Genomic DNA, 13,142 nt, shown 5'->3' on the forward strand with positions numbered 1-13,142 from the left:
TTTTTCATTCAGTACTATACAGACTTTGAAGATGGGTCCAACCACGAATAAAAACTTAATTGTTTCAAAACATGGAATGAGGAATTATTCTATATTAAGTAGTCTTATGATAGCCAGATAGCACTTTGGAAAAATTGTTTTCCCACCCCAAACATCACAATAAACTCTAGGTTGATTCAGAAATTAAGCATTTTAAAATGAAAGTATAGGAAAATTAAAAGAAATTGAATATTTCAGATTTGCATCATAATTCGGCAGTAAAGCAACAGGCACAGTAGCAAAGACAGATAAATAGGATAAAATATGTACACCACTTAAAACATTTTTGTTTATGTAATAAAATTAAAAGAGGGGATAATAAAAATAAGGGAAGTAAGTGAATCAAATAGAACCATTATATGTGATAAGAAAAACAATACAAATTTATGAGAAACAACCTATGGATAAGTACCCCAAATATATGGACATACAGTCTTCATGAGAAGTCCAGAAATAGCAAGCTTGAGGTGCTATTTTATGCCATATGTTTGTATCCTCTCTTAATTATAATACACAAAATATAATAGATTGCAGTTTCAAGCATATATTGTCACAACAATTTTGGAAAATAATGTATGTAATAGACATTGTAAATGAATCATATATTGTATTCATAGTCTTATATTCCACAAATTACTTAAGGAATAATTCAGCGTAAGTAAAAAAAAAAAATCTGTTTCAATATTTTTCTCAAGTTATATGGTGGTACCTGGATGTTCACTATAATATTCTCTGTATTTTTTTAGTTGTTGTTCAGTTGCTAAGTTATGTCCGACTCTTTACAACCCCATGGACTGCAGCACGCCAGGCTTCCCTGTCATTCACTCTCCCAGAGTCGATCAGACTAATGTCCATTGTGTTGATGGTGCCGTCCAACCATCTCATCTTCTGTCACCCCCTTCTCCTCCTGCCATCACTCTTTCCCAGCAACAGGGTCTTTTCCAATGAGTTGCTATTTCAAAACGGAATTTAAGAGGTAGAGAGAAAGAGGAAACTCTATGATGATGTACATATGTCTCTTAGAGTTCAGAAGTTAAGGATAAGTTCCGTAAGAACACAGAGTCCTGAATGAATATATGTGAATGTAGAAATACAGAAGCAAGAGGACGGTGTGTTGCTTCTCAAACTTTGAACAGGCATGAGAATCACATGGAGGAGTTGTTAGAGCAGATTGCTGGGCTTTGCTCCTAGAGATGCTGATTTGATGGTTCTAGAATGAGTTAACATGTTGTAAATCCTTCCTCTAAGCCAATGAGGTAGGCAAGAGCCAGTTTTTCAGCACTGGCTGAAAAGTTCTTGTAAGATTAGAGGGATCCATCAAAATCTGTGGAAATTTAAAGCCAGTTTCCAGAATCCAAAAGTAGTCAAGTTGGTTCAGTGGTTCCTCAACTTTGCCGCACATTGGAAAAACTTGAGAATCTTTAAAAAATGTTGCTCCCTGGCTCCCACCCCTAGGCTTTATGTTTTAATTGGTACAGGGTGTGGCCTGGGCATCAGTCAGGATTTTTAACAGCTCCTCAGGTGATTCTAATGTGCAGCAATGTCAGGAAGCACTAAATCAATTAATGCTGCCCAATTCTCCTGTAAAACTTTATATGAGAGGTTGTATAGTTTTGGTGAGGTTGGGCGAGTCACTCAGTTTCCCTGGGACCTGACCCCTCCACCCTAGTTACCTGTTGATCATTTCCAGGCATTCACTGTGACATGCCCTGTTTTCCTCCTTGGGAAAGGAAATATGTTTCACATTGCTACTGAATTATTTTACTGGTGGTAAAAGAATTTTGCTATGAATTCCTTTGTAAGGCTCATCTTAGATAGTGGGTTCCTTTAGTAAACTTAAAGTATGATTCAAAATTTTTGACTTATATCCAACTATTTAGGAACACATTTTATTGAGTAAAGATATATAACGTGTCTAGGAATCTATATTGGAGAAGGAAATGGCAGCCCACTCCAGTGTTCTTGCCTAGAGAATCCCAGGGACGGGGGAGCGTGGTGGGCTGCCGTCTATGCGGTCGCACAGAGTTGGACACGACTGAAGTGACTTAGCATAGCAGGAATCTATATAGTTGAAGACATTTGCTATAATTGTGTAATAGCTGAGAATTAAGGAAGCTGACCCTCCATCTCCATAGCCACAGTGTATATATGGTATTATATGGTATTGGTTCATAGTGGTCACCACCATCTAGGCCAGACCAATTCTTCTTTTGCATTTGTATCCTTGTGGCTTCTCTGATTTAGTCCAGGGAATATTAGAAGTGAAAGGAACTTGAGGTTATCATCTAATCTGCTTGTTATAGAAGACAGTGTAAAACAGATGAAGAAATTTTCTAAGCCTGTGCAGCCAAGAGTAACAGTAAATACATAATATTTTCTGAGTCGTATTGTTTGCTATGCTCTGGACTAAGTGCTTTAAATGAATTACTTACTTTTGTCATTTAATCTTAAAAAATCTTAAATAATTTTTTGCTTATTTAAATAATTTAAATTAAATAAATAAATAAATTATCAGATGGGCATTGTAATTGTCTCCAGATTATAGATGAGGAAATTGAGGATCAAAGAAGTTGAGGAATGAAAAGTTGTTAATTTTAGCAGTTTATCTCCAGAGCCTATATTATATGAGGCTGCCTCTGTAGTCCAAGTCAGGATTTGAGCTAGAGCTCAGGATTTTTGTTCCCCTGTTAATTTTTGCTTGTGTTCTATTGATGCCTATGATCTACTCGTCCTGTTATTCTGTTACAAAGAAAAATTAGATTAATGAAAAAATGACTTTTCTGTTTGATATTTTATGAACTGATTTAAGCAGTAGAATTGCATTAAAATACATTATGTTTGCCAGCAAGTTATTGTTCAGGTAAGTGTTACATTCTTAAAAATAGTAAGATTTCCTTATGAGGCTGCTTTTTGCTTTACATAAAAGATGATTTATTTTTGGGCGGCTTAGATTTGAGATAGCATCTGTATTAAAATACAATTTTTTTTTCTAAAATTAGTTTCAGATAATTGTGTAATTGTATATTTTTTGATCACTTTAAATTTCTAGTTATCCATATAGAAATGGATGTTTTATTTTTTAATTTTAATTTTAAAATTTTATTTTTGTCTTAAGTAAGACAAAAATATTAGATGATTTAAAATGAGGGCAAAGATCCTCACATTGAGTGTAATTATATTTTAGGACCAGGTAATGTCTTATCTCGGAGAAGGCAATGGGACCCCACTCCAGTACTCTTGCCCGGAAAATCCCGTGGACGGAGGAGCCTGGTGGGCTGCAGTCCATGGGGTTGCTAGGAGTCGGACACGACTGAGCGATTTCACTTTCACTTTTCACTTTCATGCATTGGAGAAGGAAATGGCAACGCACTCCAGTGTTCTTGCCTGGAGAATCCCAGGGACGGCGGAGCCTGGTGGGCTGCCATCTATGGGGTTGCACAGAGTCGGACACAACTGAAGTGGCTTAGCAGCAATATCTTATCTAAATTTACTTTTTCTCTTTAATTTTGATTTTAAATCTCTTGTTTGACAAGTTCAAAGATTAAACCAAACAGTAACTTTAATTTTTTTTATTGATGAAAAGAATCATAAAAATTTTCATTATATATTGTTTTACCCTTTAGATATTGTTTGCTGTTTCTGAAGCTAAAGAGAAATGGAAAAGCGAGGTTGCAAATATGAAGAAAAATGTCACACCTGGAAAGGAAATGGAAGAGAAGATTCATTCTCTGCAGAGAGAGCTTGAGTTAAAGAATGAGGAACTCCCCGTGGTTGTCAGGGCTGAGCTGGCAAAGGCCCGGAGTGAATGGAACAAAGAAAAGCAAGAAGAAATCCACAGAATTCAAGAACAAAATGAGCAAGATTACCGGCATTTTTTAGATGACCATCGAAATAAAATTAATGAAGTGCTTGCTGCAGCTAAGGAAGATTTTATGAAGCAAAAGACTGAACTACTTCTTCAGAAGGAGACAGAATTACAGACGTGTCTAGACCAGAGCCGCAAAGAATGGACTATGCAGGAAGCCAGGCGGATCCAACTGGAAATCCATCATCATGAGGAAGACATCCTAACTGTCTTGGAGTTTCTCTTAAAGGACACACTGAAGGAGCAAGCCAGTGGTTCAGAGAGTAAGCCTCTTTTGGAACTCTTGTCGACTTGTTCTTCGAAATGGATGTCTGTGCAATATTTTGAAAAACTAAAGGCCTGCATACAGAAAACATTTCAAGATATACTCTCCTTACTTATAGAAACTGTCGACTCAGACTGGGGGAAGGTATGTTCCTGATAAGTGAAAAGAGCTATGATACCACGTCATGTATGATTATTGAAGTTGCATTTGGTATTTCTTCCTTTCCTCATTCTCCAGTTTAATAGATGTGAGACTTGTGTTTTTACTTGTGGTTTAAAAAATCTCTAGCAAATTCAAAGGATTGCAATATTTTTTTTTTGCCCCCAAAACTTTGCTCCTTCGTAGTGCCACAAATATGAGCAGAGCTTTTATTTTCTAGATATCTTTTTTTCCTAACAAAACAAAACAAAACCCATGCTGTTCTTTGTAAGGACCTCAGATTTCAGAAATAGAATAACTGTCATTCCTAGTTTTGGGAGGCATGACAACTTTAAGAAACATGCATCGTATTAAACTAGAACCTCTAAGGAGTTTGAAAGCCTATTGCTTACCCTTGAATTTATATCTCGTGCAGGCAAAAAAACACTGAGTCCAAAGAATATTGTTATAGAAATAAACAAGTAGAGGTACGGTTTAATCACACAAAACTCTGAGGCAGAGTTTTGTTGGTATACTTTGTATGTGCATGTAGAATGGATTAATTGTATTCTTTTCATTGTATAAGTATTCTCTGACACCAGCTTTTAGTTTGTGTGGAAGATCTGATAAAACCAAAGTCTTGCTGCCTTATCAATAAAGACATTAGATATACATGAAAATTCCAGAATGGTATTCTAGCCATTGTGAGCAGCCAATGTTAACATTTGGTATTTGAGGTAGAAAAAAATGCCAATATTGTAAGTTTTGTCTGATTGAAAAGTTGAAACACGAGTTAAAATTCATTAAAATATTGTGATTAAAGATTTTCAAGGCCAGGATTGAGTGTTTGGTATTAATACCTACTGAAAAGAATTACAGGCTACAGAAAAGAAAATCTGAGTTCCAATCCCATACTTAGTGATATCTAGTTTATTACCTTGGGTAGTCATTAAATTATAGTTGCTCATCTGAAAAATAAAATACAAATCCCTGGTCTAATTCCTTGGATTTTGGTAGGATACAAATGACACAGCTTGGTCTTTCTGCATCTTGCATTTGAAACAATGCAGAATTGTAGATCCAAAGGAACCTGAAAGGTCAGTCTACCCCATCCCAATTCAACCCAGTTGATATTTTTATTCTTGATTTCACAAAGATGTTACTGCCTAATAGTTACTTTTAGTGTAAAATTCACTGGGCAAGACAAATTCCCTTGAATACTACTTAAAATACTTTATTGAGAATTTTTGGATAAAGTATATAATTAAGAAAAATTATTTATGGCAACTTAAAGGGTAAGAAGTAATGGGAAGATCATGTTATATGCTTTCAAGTTTGCTTTCCTGAAGCAAACTTTTGTCTACTGTAAAAGTCAAGAAACTCACAACACCATTCTTCTAATGTTAACATATAATCAAACCTGGGGTCTTTTTATAGGGCTTATAGTTGTGCAGGCTTCCCAGTTGGCACAGCAGTAAAGAATCTGCCTGCCAATGCAGAAGACACAAGAGATGTGGGTTTGATCCCTGGATCAGGACGATCCCTTGGAGAAGGAAATGACAACCCACTCCAGTATTTTTGCCTGGAAAATTCCATGGACAGAGGAGTCTGGTGTGCGACACAAGTGTTTGTGTGGGTCACAAAGAGTCAGACATGACTGAGTGACTGAGCACACATAGTTATGCGAGCAGGATAAGATCCTCTGTATGACTTTATGTGTCTTACACATATATGGAGACAAATTCACAGAATTTGGCTCAGAACTTAGACTTCTGCAGCTTATGTTGAGTGGGATCAGATTCCGTTCTTGGGAAAAGGGTGACTCTGAAATGTCTTATTTGGCATTTGTTACAGAAATTTGTCACAGAAGAGTAGTACTCAACCTTCTGCTGTCTTAGAGTTAACTCTGCTCAGGACCTTGAGATAAAGCAATGATTAAAAAGCAGTGATTATAAATTTGCAATATAAGTGCCGTAAATGTGAAGAACTATGATTTATAATTAATTAAATTTGTGGTTTTTGAACTTCTCATGAAACTTAAGACTGGAAAAAAGTGATCAGTATATATAAAACAAGTCCTCATTAAAATTACTTAAATGTCAAGATTTAATTAAAAAAAATTTTTTTTCAGCTTTATTGAACTATAATTGACAAATAAAATTGTAAGATGTTTAAGGTATATATCATGGTGATTTACTATACATATACGTCGTGAAAGGATCTTCCCAGGTAGCACACTGGTAAAGCATCTGCCTACCAATGTAAGAGATGCAAGAGATTTGGGTTCGATCCCTGGGTGGATTCCACCATTTAGTTAATTAACACATCCATCACCTCACCTATTTACTGTACTTTTTTGTTGGTGAGAACAATTAAGTTTAGATTATCAAGATTTTAAATGGTGAGGTTGTAATGAATTAAAAATACAGTTTCCAATAAAGTGAATGCCTTATCAAACGTTATTTATATTTATATACTAAGTATATTAATATAGCAGTTCATAATGACTAAAAAGAGAAATAGCAATTGGAACACTATTTTTAAACAAATTTAAGGATGTATGGTCTTACCACCAATGTCAAGTTAAAACTAAGACAAAAAGATTGCTCCTTTTTTTGCCATCTTGGCTTTTCTCCGGTTCTGAGCAGAAATTGGAAACATTAGCTGCCTTTGGGATCATTTTTTATTACTCCTTTGGCCTCAACCTTATACAGTGTCTTGATTGCCTGGAGTTTGCAGTCTTTGTACCTATTGACCTCTGCTTCTGTTGGGCTGCATGGGTAGCTTTCCTGACAGTGATTCAAAATCAAGGCTTCCAGAATAAAGCATATATAAAGTATTGTAAGTAATTAAACAAGACAGCTTTCTCAAGATCATCTGGTCTGTTTGGTATTCACTAGTTGTCCAAAATCGGAAAATATGTTGCCTTAAAAAAATGTCCCACCATTAATGAGTTAGTAGCTGTGTTGCCAGAACAGAGACTAGAATACAGAAATGTTCAATAAATACTAGTGAGGAAATGGTCTTGTACAAGATTTTCACTTAGGTGAGCCTCAGTTTCTCTCCTTAACATTAGAATTGAACTGTCTTTCCTTGTCAACAAATGACAACATAAAGTACTTAGATACATAGCATACTATGTAAGTTTCAAAAATTTTTATTGTTACTTTCAATTCATGGAAGGCATAAGCTTAGTATTATAAATTTCTAATGAATTTGCTCCCTGTTGCAGTGAAAATGTTTTAGATTTTCAAGAACAATTCTGATTGCTCATGTCAGTCCTCTGGGTTGATCACGTTAACTGTTAAAATATCTTAAAATGCAAACAATATCTCCATCTGTCCCATAGCTAGTCTACTAGTCCTCTGTTGGATAACGGTCTGATTTGGAACCTACAATCACAGGAATCTAGCTGATGGTGATGATAGTATTCACGTAAAACCTTAAGAAAAATGTTGATAGTTTAGGCCAGATTTTTTTAAGGCTGTGTTTTCTTTTTATATTTTTAATATTAGCATTTTAATAGGCATTAACTATGAAGATAATCTGTTTCAGAGAAATATGACCAAGATCTCTAAGGATCCTGCCACGGGCAGAGGAGACCCTGGAGTCCAGGCGATGCTTCCTGCGCCTACGTCTGGACACCATGCTCTGCCTTTGGCGGCCGTACAAGAAGCAGAAGCTGGTAATGGGATTCTGTTCCTACTCATCTTTGCAATATCCATAATTCCAGTTCCTGGGGGTTGCTTTGAGGATGAAAGGAAATCAAAGATGTGTACAGTTTTCATGAGTGAACAAATGGGTGATATGACTGCTACTTTATATGTATCCTCTCCCTAGGTTCGTTTTATATTAGAAGACAGGGTTGCTGTAGGCCCTCAAATTTCTTCTCTTTTCATGGTCTTCCCTCCATTCTTGAGTGACTTGTATTATAAAGGTAATAATGAAAATTTTAGTAGAGTGGTCATGTTTTCATTCCCTGGCTTTGTTGAGAAATCAGAGGCTACACCTAAGAGAATTACATAAGAGAATTGCCAAATCACTGAGACTTTTCTATTCAGGTTACTGAAGCTTATTTTAGCTATGTTTAATAGAAATCTTTCTAAAGTGTATTAAATGTTTTCTGATGTATTGGGGGTTTTCTTCAGGTGGAGGCAGTGTTTTATCTCTTCCCCTCTACCACCTGGCACATAGTGAATGGCACATAGTTTGTGTTCCTTGAATATCTGATGAATTAATAATTTATCTTAGTGACTTAGAGTTGTTAGTTTGAAAAGAATTGCACTGTGCTGCAGCCCCTTGAGTTATTCAGAGCTCACTGGGGAATCTGGGCATATACTGTCCATTTACTGGGATTTTGAACTAGGAACTGCTGTACTCCTTGTAAGTTCCAGTCCTCTTAGGACTTCCACCCTTTGTAGCCTGCTCCCTCCCTCCACCTACAAACTATACATACTTTTTCTGTTTCTTGTCTGCTGTCCCCATTGTAACCTGGAAAAGAACTAAGGCTTGCCAGAGGAAATCATGTACAAAGTGAATAACCTTAGTTTCCACACTCTCAAATTCAGTAGGCATATTACCAGAGTCCTAGAGAACATCTGCTTTTGCTAAAACATCAGCTGACTGCTATTTCTCTCATCGTCTGACCAGAGACCCTCTTCCCTTACCTCTAGGTTTTAGATGGTTGCAAATGTCTTTTTGCCAATTAAGAAAATACTAATTCAACAATTAGGGTGATACTATTCTAATTTGTATTTTGTTTCCTACTTTTCAATGTCATTTTATATCTGTTGTTATATTTAGAATAACTTGAAAGTTACTTCCTAATTTGTGAAATGCATAGAAATGAGTTTTAGATATCGTTTGGCTTTGGGAGATCCAGTCAATATGAAAGAAATCAGTTTTGACTTAGGACAAATCAGACTATAGAAGGGTTTACATTCTTTCTTTAATCTTTTTTTTCCCTAAAAACAAACACATTAACATCAGAAAGGGTTGAATAATCCAAAACATTTACTATGTGACCAAGCCCGTCACCAGAGAGTACCGCTGTTAGTAGTGTGATTATATTCTCCTAATATTTTATCATTTTTAAAACTAATTTAAATATTAATTATGAAATAATTGATACATGCAAAAAATATGTGTAATGCACATGTAAGTTATCAACCCAACAAACAGGAACCCACTATTTGACTTAGGAGGTAGAACATCACCAGTACTATTGAAGATGCCTGTGTTTCATCATCATTCCATCCCTGTAACTTCCCCACCAACTGAGGTAATAAATATGCTGACGTTAAAAAAAAAAAATTTCCTTGCTTTTCTTTATGTTTTGACCAAATACAGGTATCCTCAAAAAGCTATTGCTTTGTCTTTTAACATTATAAAAATAGTTTAATACTTGTTTTAGTCTTTGTAACTTGTTTTTTTCCCACTTAATATTGAGCTTCTAAAATTTGTCTTTGTTAATGTATATGGCTCTGGTTCATTCATTTTCATTGTTGTATAGTCTTCTGTTGTATGAATATAGTATAATTTATCTATTCTCTTGTCGATGGGCATTTGGCCTGGTTTCCAGTTTTACAAAACAGTACCTTCAGTGAAGTGTGTAAGTGCCATGTATGGTGATGTTTCATTAATTCATTGATGTTTGTAAACATAAATGATACCATTTGAAAGAAACTGAAAAGTAAGAAGAGAGCTAAGAATAATTTGCTAGACCAGTGTTTTTACATCAACATTTTAGATACTGGCCTCTGAGCCTGTGCCAGTTTGTATTCCTACTTCATTATATCAATTATATTAATAGTAACAATCTGTATCATTTTTGTATATTACTTAAATTTTATAAACTTTATATGTTACTAGTAGCCATAGCTATTCCTTATTGTATACTTGCTCTATGCCAGGTTCTGTGCCAGACAATATTTGTACGTTTATACCTCCTGACAGTTTTATATCTTTTTTTTTTTTTTAATTTGGAGATAATGTCAAATCTTACAGAAAAGTTGCAAAAATAAAAATAGTTGCAAAGATCACTCGTATACCCTTAACATAGATACACTTAGTGATAACATATTACCCCATTTGTCTTCCTCCGTGTGTACATGTCTGTGAACATTTCATTTCTTTCTGAACCATTTGAGGATAGGTCATATACACTATAGGGCTTCCCTGGTGGCTCAGATGGTAAAGCATCTGCCTACAATGTGGGAGACCCAGGTTCAATCCCTGGGTTGGGAAGATCTCCTAGAGAAGGAAATGGCAACCCACTCCAGTATTCTTGCCTGGAAAATCCCATGGATGGAGGAGCCTGTTAGGCTACAGTCCATGGGTTGCAAAAAGTCGGACACAACTGAGCGACTTCACTTTCACTTTCACTATATACTTTATGCCCTTTTACCCCCAAATACTTCAGTGTGTATTTTCCCAAAAATAGGGATTTTTCTTACATACTTCAGTATAGTAAATTTAACATTAGGTGAAAATATGTGTTACATAGTTTTATCAATCTGCTCTTTGTATTCTAATTTTGTCAATTGATCTAATAAAGTCTTTATAGCATTTTTTCCCCTTACGGTACTGCAGTCCGTCCGGGGTCACGTATTATATTTAGATGTCACGTCTCATTAATCTCTCTTAATCTAGGGTATTTCTATGGCCTCTCTTTGCCTTTTATGACATTGACATTTTTGAGAGCTATATTCTTCACTCTCCCCAAAACCTGTCAACCCCTGGCTTTTAATAGAACTTTCCTCATTTTGAGTTTGTCTGGTGTTCATGATTTGTCCTGGATTGTGTTTTCTTAGTTGGGCCACTGCACAGGTGGTGTGATACCACACCTGGAGATGTGTGATGTTCATCTTTCTTGTTGTCCAGTTTCTTCACTGTATAATTACTGTGTTTTTTCCTCCCTCACAGCTAATGAGGAATCTGTGGGGAGATACTTTCAAGACTATAAAAATATCCTTCTCCTAGCAAAATATTCTAGTCTCATCTTGAATGTACCCTGTCTCAGTACTGGAGTCAGCCATTTCTTGAAGAACCCTGGTTCCTTTTAGTGGACAATTGTATTCGATACTAAGATCTGAGCATTGTGTTTCAGAGCAGTTTTTAAAATAGATGATATTATTCAATTTTCCATATTAGGAAACTGAGTCTCAAAGGTTCAGTAACGCAACAGCTGGTAAATAGTGAAAACAGGATTTAAATTCAAGTCTTTTTTTCTTAAGCATCATACTTTTTTCAGTTACACTATAACCTTTAGTCATGTGATCTGGTTTCCTTCCTTCTCGTAGTCTAAATTGATATAAAAGTGTGCTATCATTTAATTTTTGCAGATGAGAAAAAGATCCTTGAAATTAAAGATTCACGTTGTGGACACTGCTTCCAAGAACTTGAAAATGCAAAGCAGGAATGTCAAGATCTGAAAAGAAAACTGGAGAAATGCTGTAGGCATCTTCAGCATTTAGAAAGGAAGCACAAAGCTGTAGTGGAAAAAATCGGAGGTTAGCATTTGAAGTAACACTGCTACAAGTGTAAATCTCCTCGATCCTGGTTGGAATATTCAAATGTGACATTTTAGTTAATGGAAGCACTGATTATCTTTGGGAATTACATTAATTAATTCGGATCTTATTTTTATTAGGCAAAAAATTATTATTGAAGTTGGTCCTTCTCTTTTTGATTGAACAGCTTTTGAGTGCTTAATGTGTGTCAAGCAGTGTTCTAGGCACTGAGGGTACGACAGTGAAGACATCAGACAGAATTCCACTTCTGATGAGATGTACAGGACTGTGTTCTCTTGCTTCAAGAAGCTTATCATTAAAAGAGGAGAACTGAAAACATTAATGAATAATTGCAGCTCTGGGTAGCTGGCAGTACATTCATGTAAACTAGGAAGAAAGGATGTTAGTTGATTCTACCTCCTATTAAAGTTAAGCAAGGCTTGACTAAGCCTTGAAAGATGAATGTGTTTGCCAAAGAGAATGGCATTCCAGGCAGAGGGAAGAGACATGAACCAAGGCGTCTGGGTCTGATGTGGCCTCCTCTCTGTCCATTCTTCACAGTGCTGTCAGGGAGTTGTCTAAAAGGCCTGTCTTCTGCCTTTTCCTATTGCCCTCTTGAAGAAGGGAGCTATTGGGCTCACAAGGCTGCTCCCTCTTACCTTTCACAGGGTGTTGACTTATACCCTGTGCTCTATATTCCTTACCTTTGAAATATTTCAGATGCCCTAGCTGGTCAGAAATTTTCTTTTACAATATTGTCATTCTGTCCTATGCTTTCCCCTCTCATTCTTATTTTGGCCCTACTCTTGCCCATCCTTTAGAATTCAATTGAGAAGATATCTTGTCTGCAGAGCCTTGATTTTTACCAGTGTGGGCTAGTTGGTCTGCTTCTGTGTGGCCTCAGGACATTTGTCTCCTCCTCTGTTAACATTCTGTATCTCACTTTTTGATTACTTGCCCAACATCTTTTTAACCTGTAGATTTGTTGAGATATTATCTCATTTATCCTTAAAGTCTGGTACCCATTATATACAAGACAGTAATAAATGCTTGAATGAAGGAAGGACTGAATGCAAGGGTCCCAAACAATGTTTCATCCAGACCCAGGCGGGTAGGTTCACTTTTTTCCTCCATTCACCTCTGTCACTTGCTTAGACAACAGTCATCTCTTTCTGCTTCCAGTCTTGCCCCTCCAATCCATTCTCCATCAGGAAGCTAGAGCAGCCTTTTAGAAAAGTAAATATGGCTGTGACACTCTGTTGTTTAAAGTGCCTCAGTGGCTTGTCTGGCCCTCGGTGTAAAACACAATTTCCACATAATTTAA

The 13,142-nt window shown here is 36.1% G+C and overlaps 1 protein-coding gene across 7 annotated transcripts in view; it reads left to right on the plus strand.

Annotated features, from left to right (window-relative positions):
- CEP152 (centrosomal protein 152kDa) overlaps positions 1-13,142 on the plus strand; it is a 102,217-nt gene that overhangs the window by 72,793 nt on the left and 16,282 nt on the right. For 4 of the 7 annotated variants that reach the window (XM_010839529.1, XM_010839532.1, XM_010839530.1 and 1 more), the window contains 3 exons: positions 3,663-4,313; positions 7,863-7,992; positions 11,651-11,818. In XM_010839529.1, the coding sequence (XP_010837831.1) occupies positions 3,663-4,313; positions 7,863-7,992; positions 11,651-11,818 (949 nt within the window). The remainder of the gene's footprint in view (positions 1-3,662; positions 4,314-7,862; positions 7,993-11,650; positions 11,819-13,142) is intronic. The other 3 variants (XM_010839531.1, XM_010839533.1, XM_010839535.1) reach the window with 1 other exon arrangement.

Source organism: Bison bison, unplaced genomic scaffold, assembly GCF_000754665.1.
Source record: "Bison bison bison isolate TAMUID 2011002044 unplaced genomic scaffold, Bison_UMD1.0 scf7180017864118, whole genome shotgun sequence".
NCBI classification, from domain to species: Eukaryota; Metazoa; Chordata; class Mammalia; order Artiodactyla; family Bovidae; genus Bison; species Bison bison.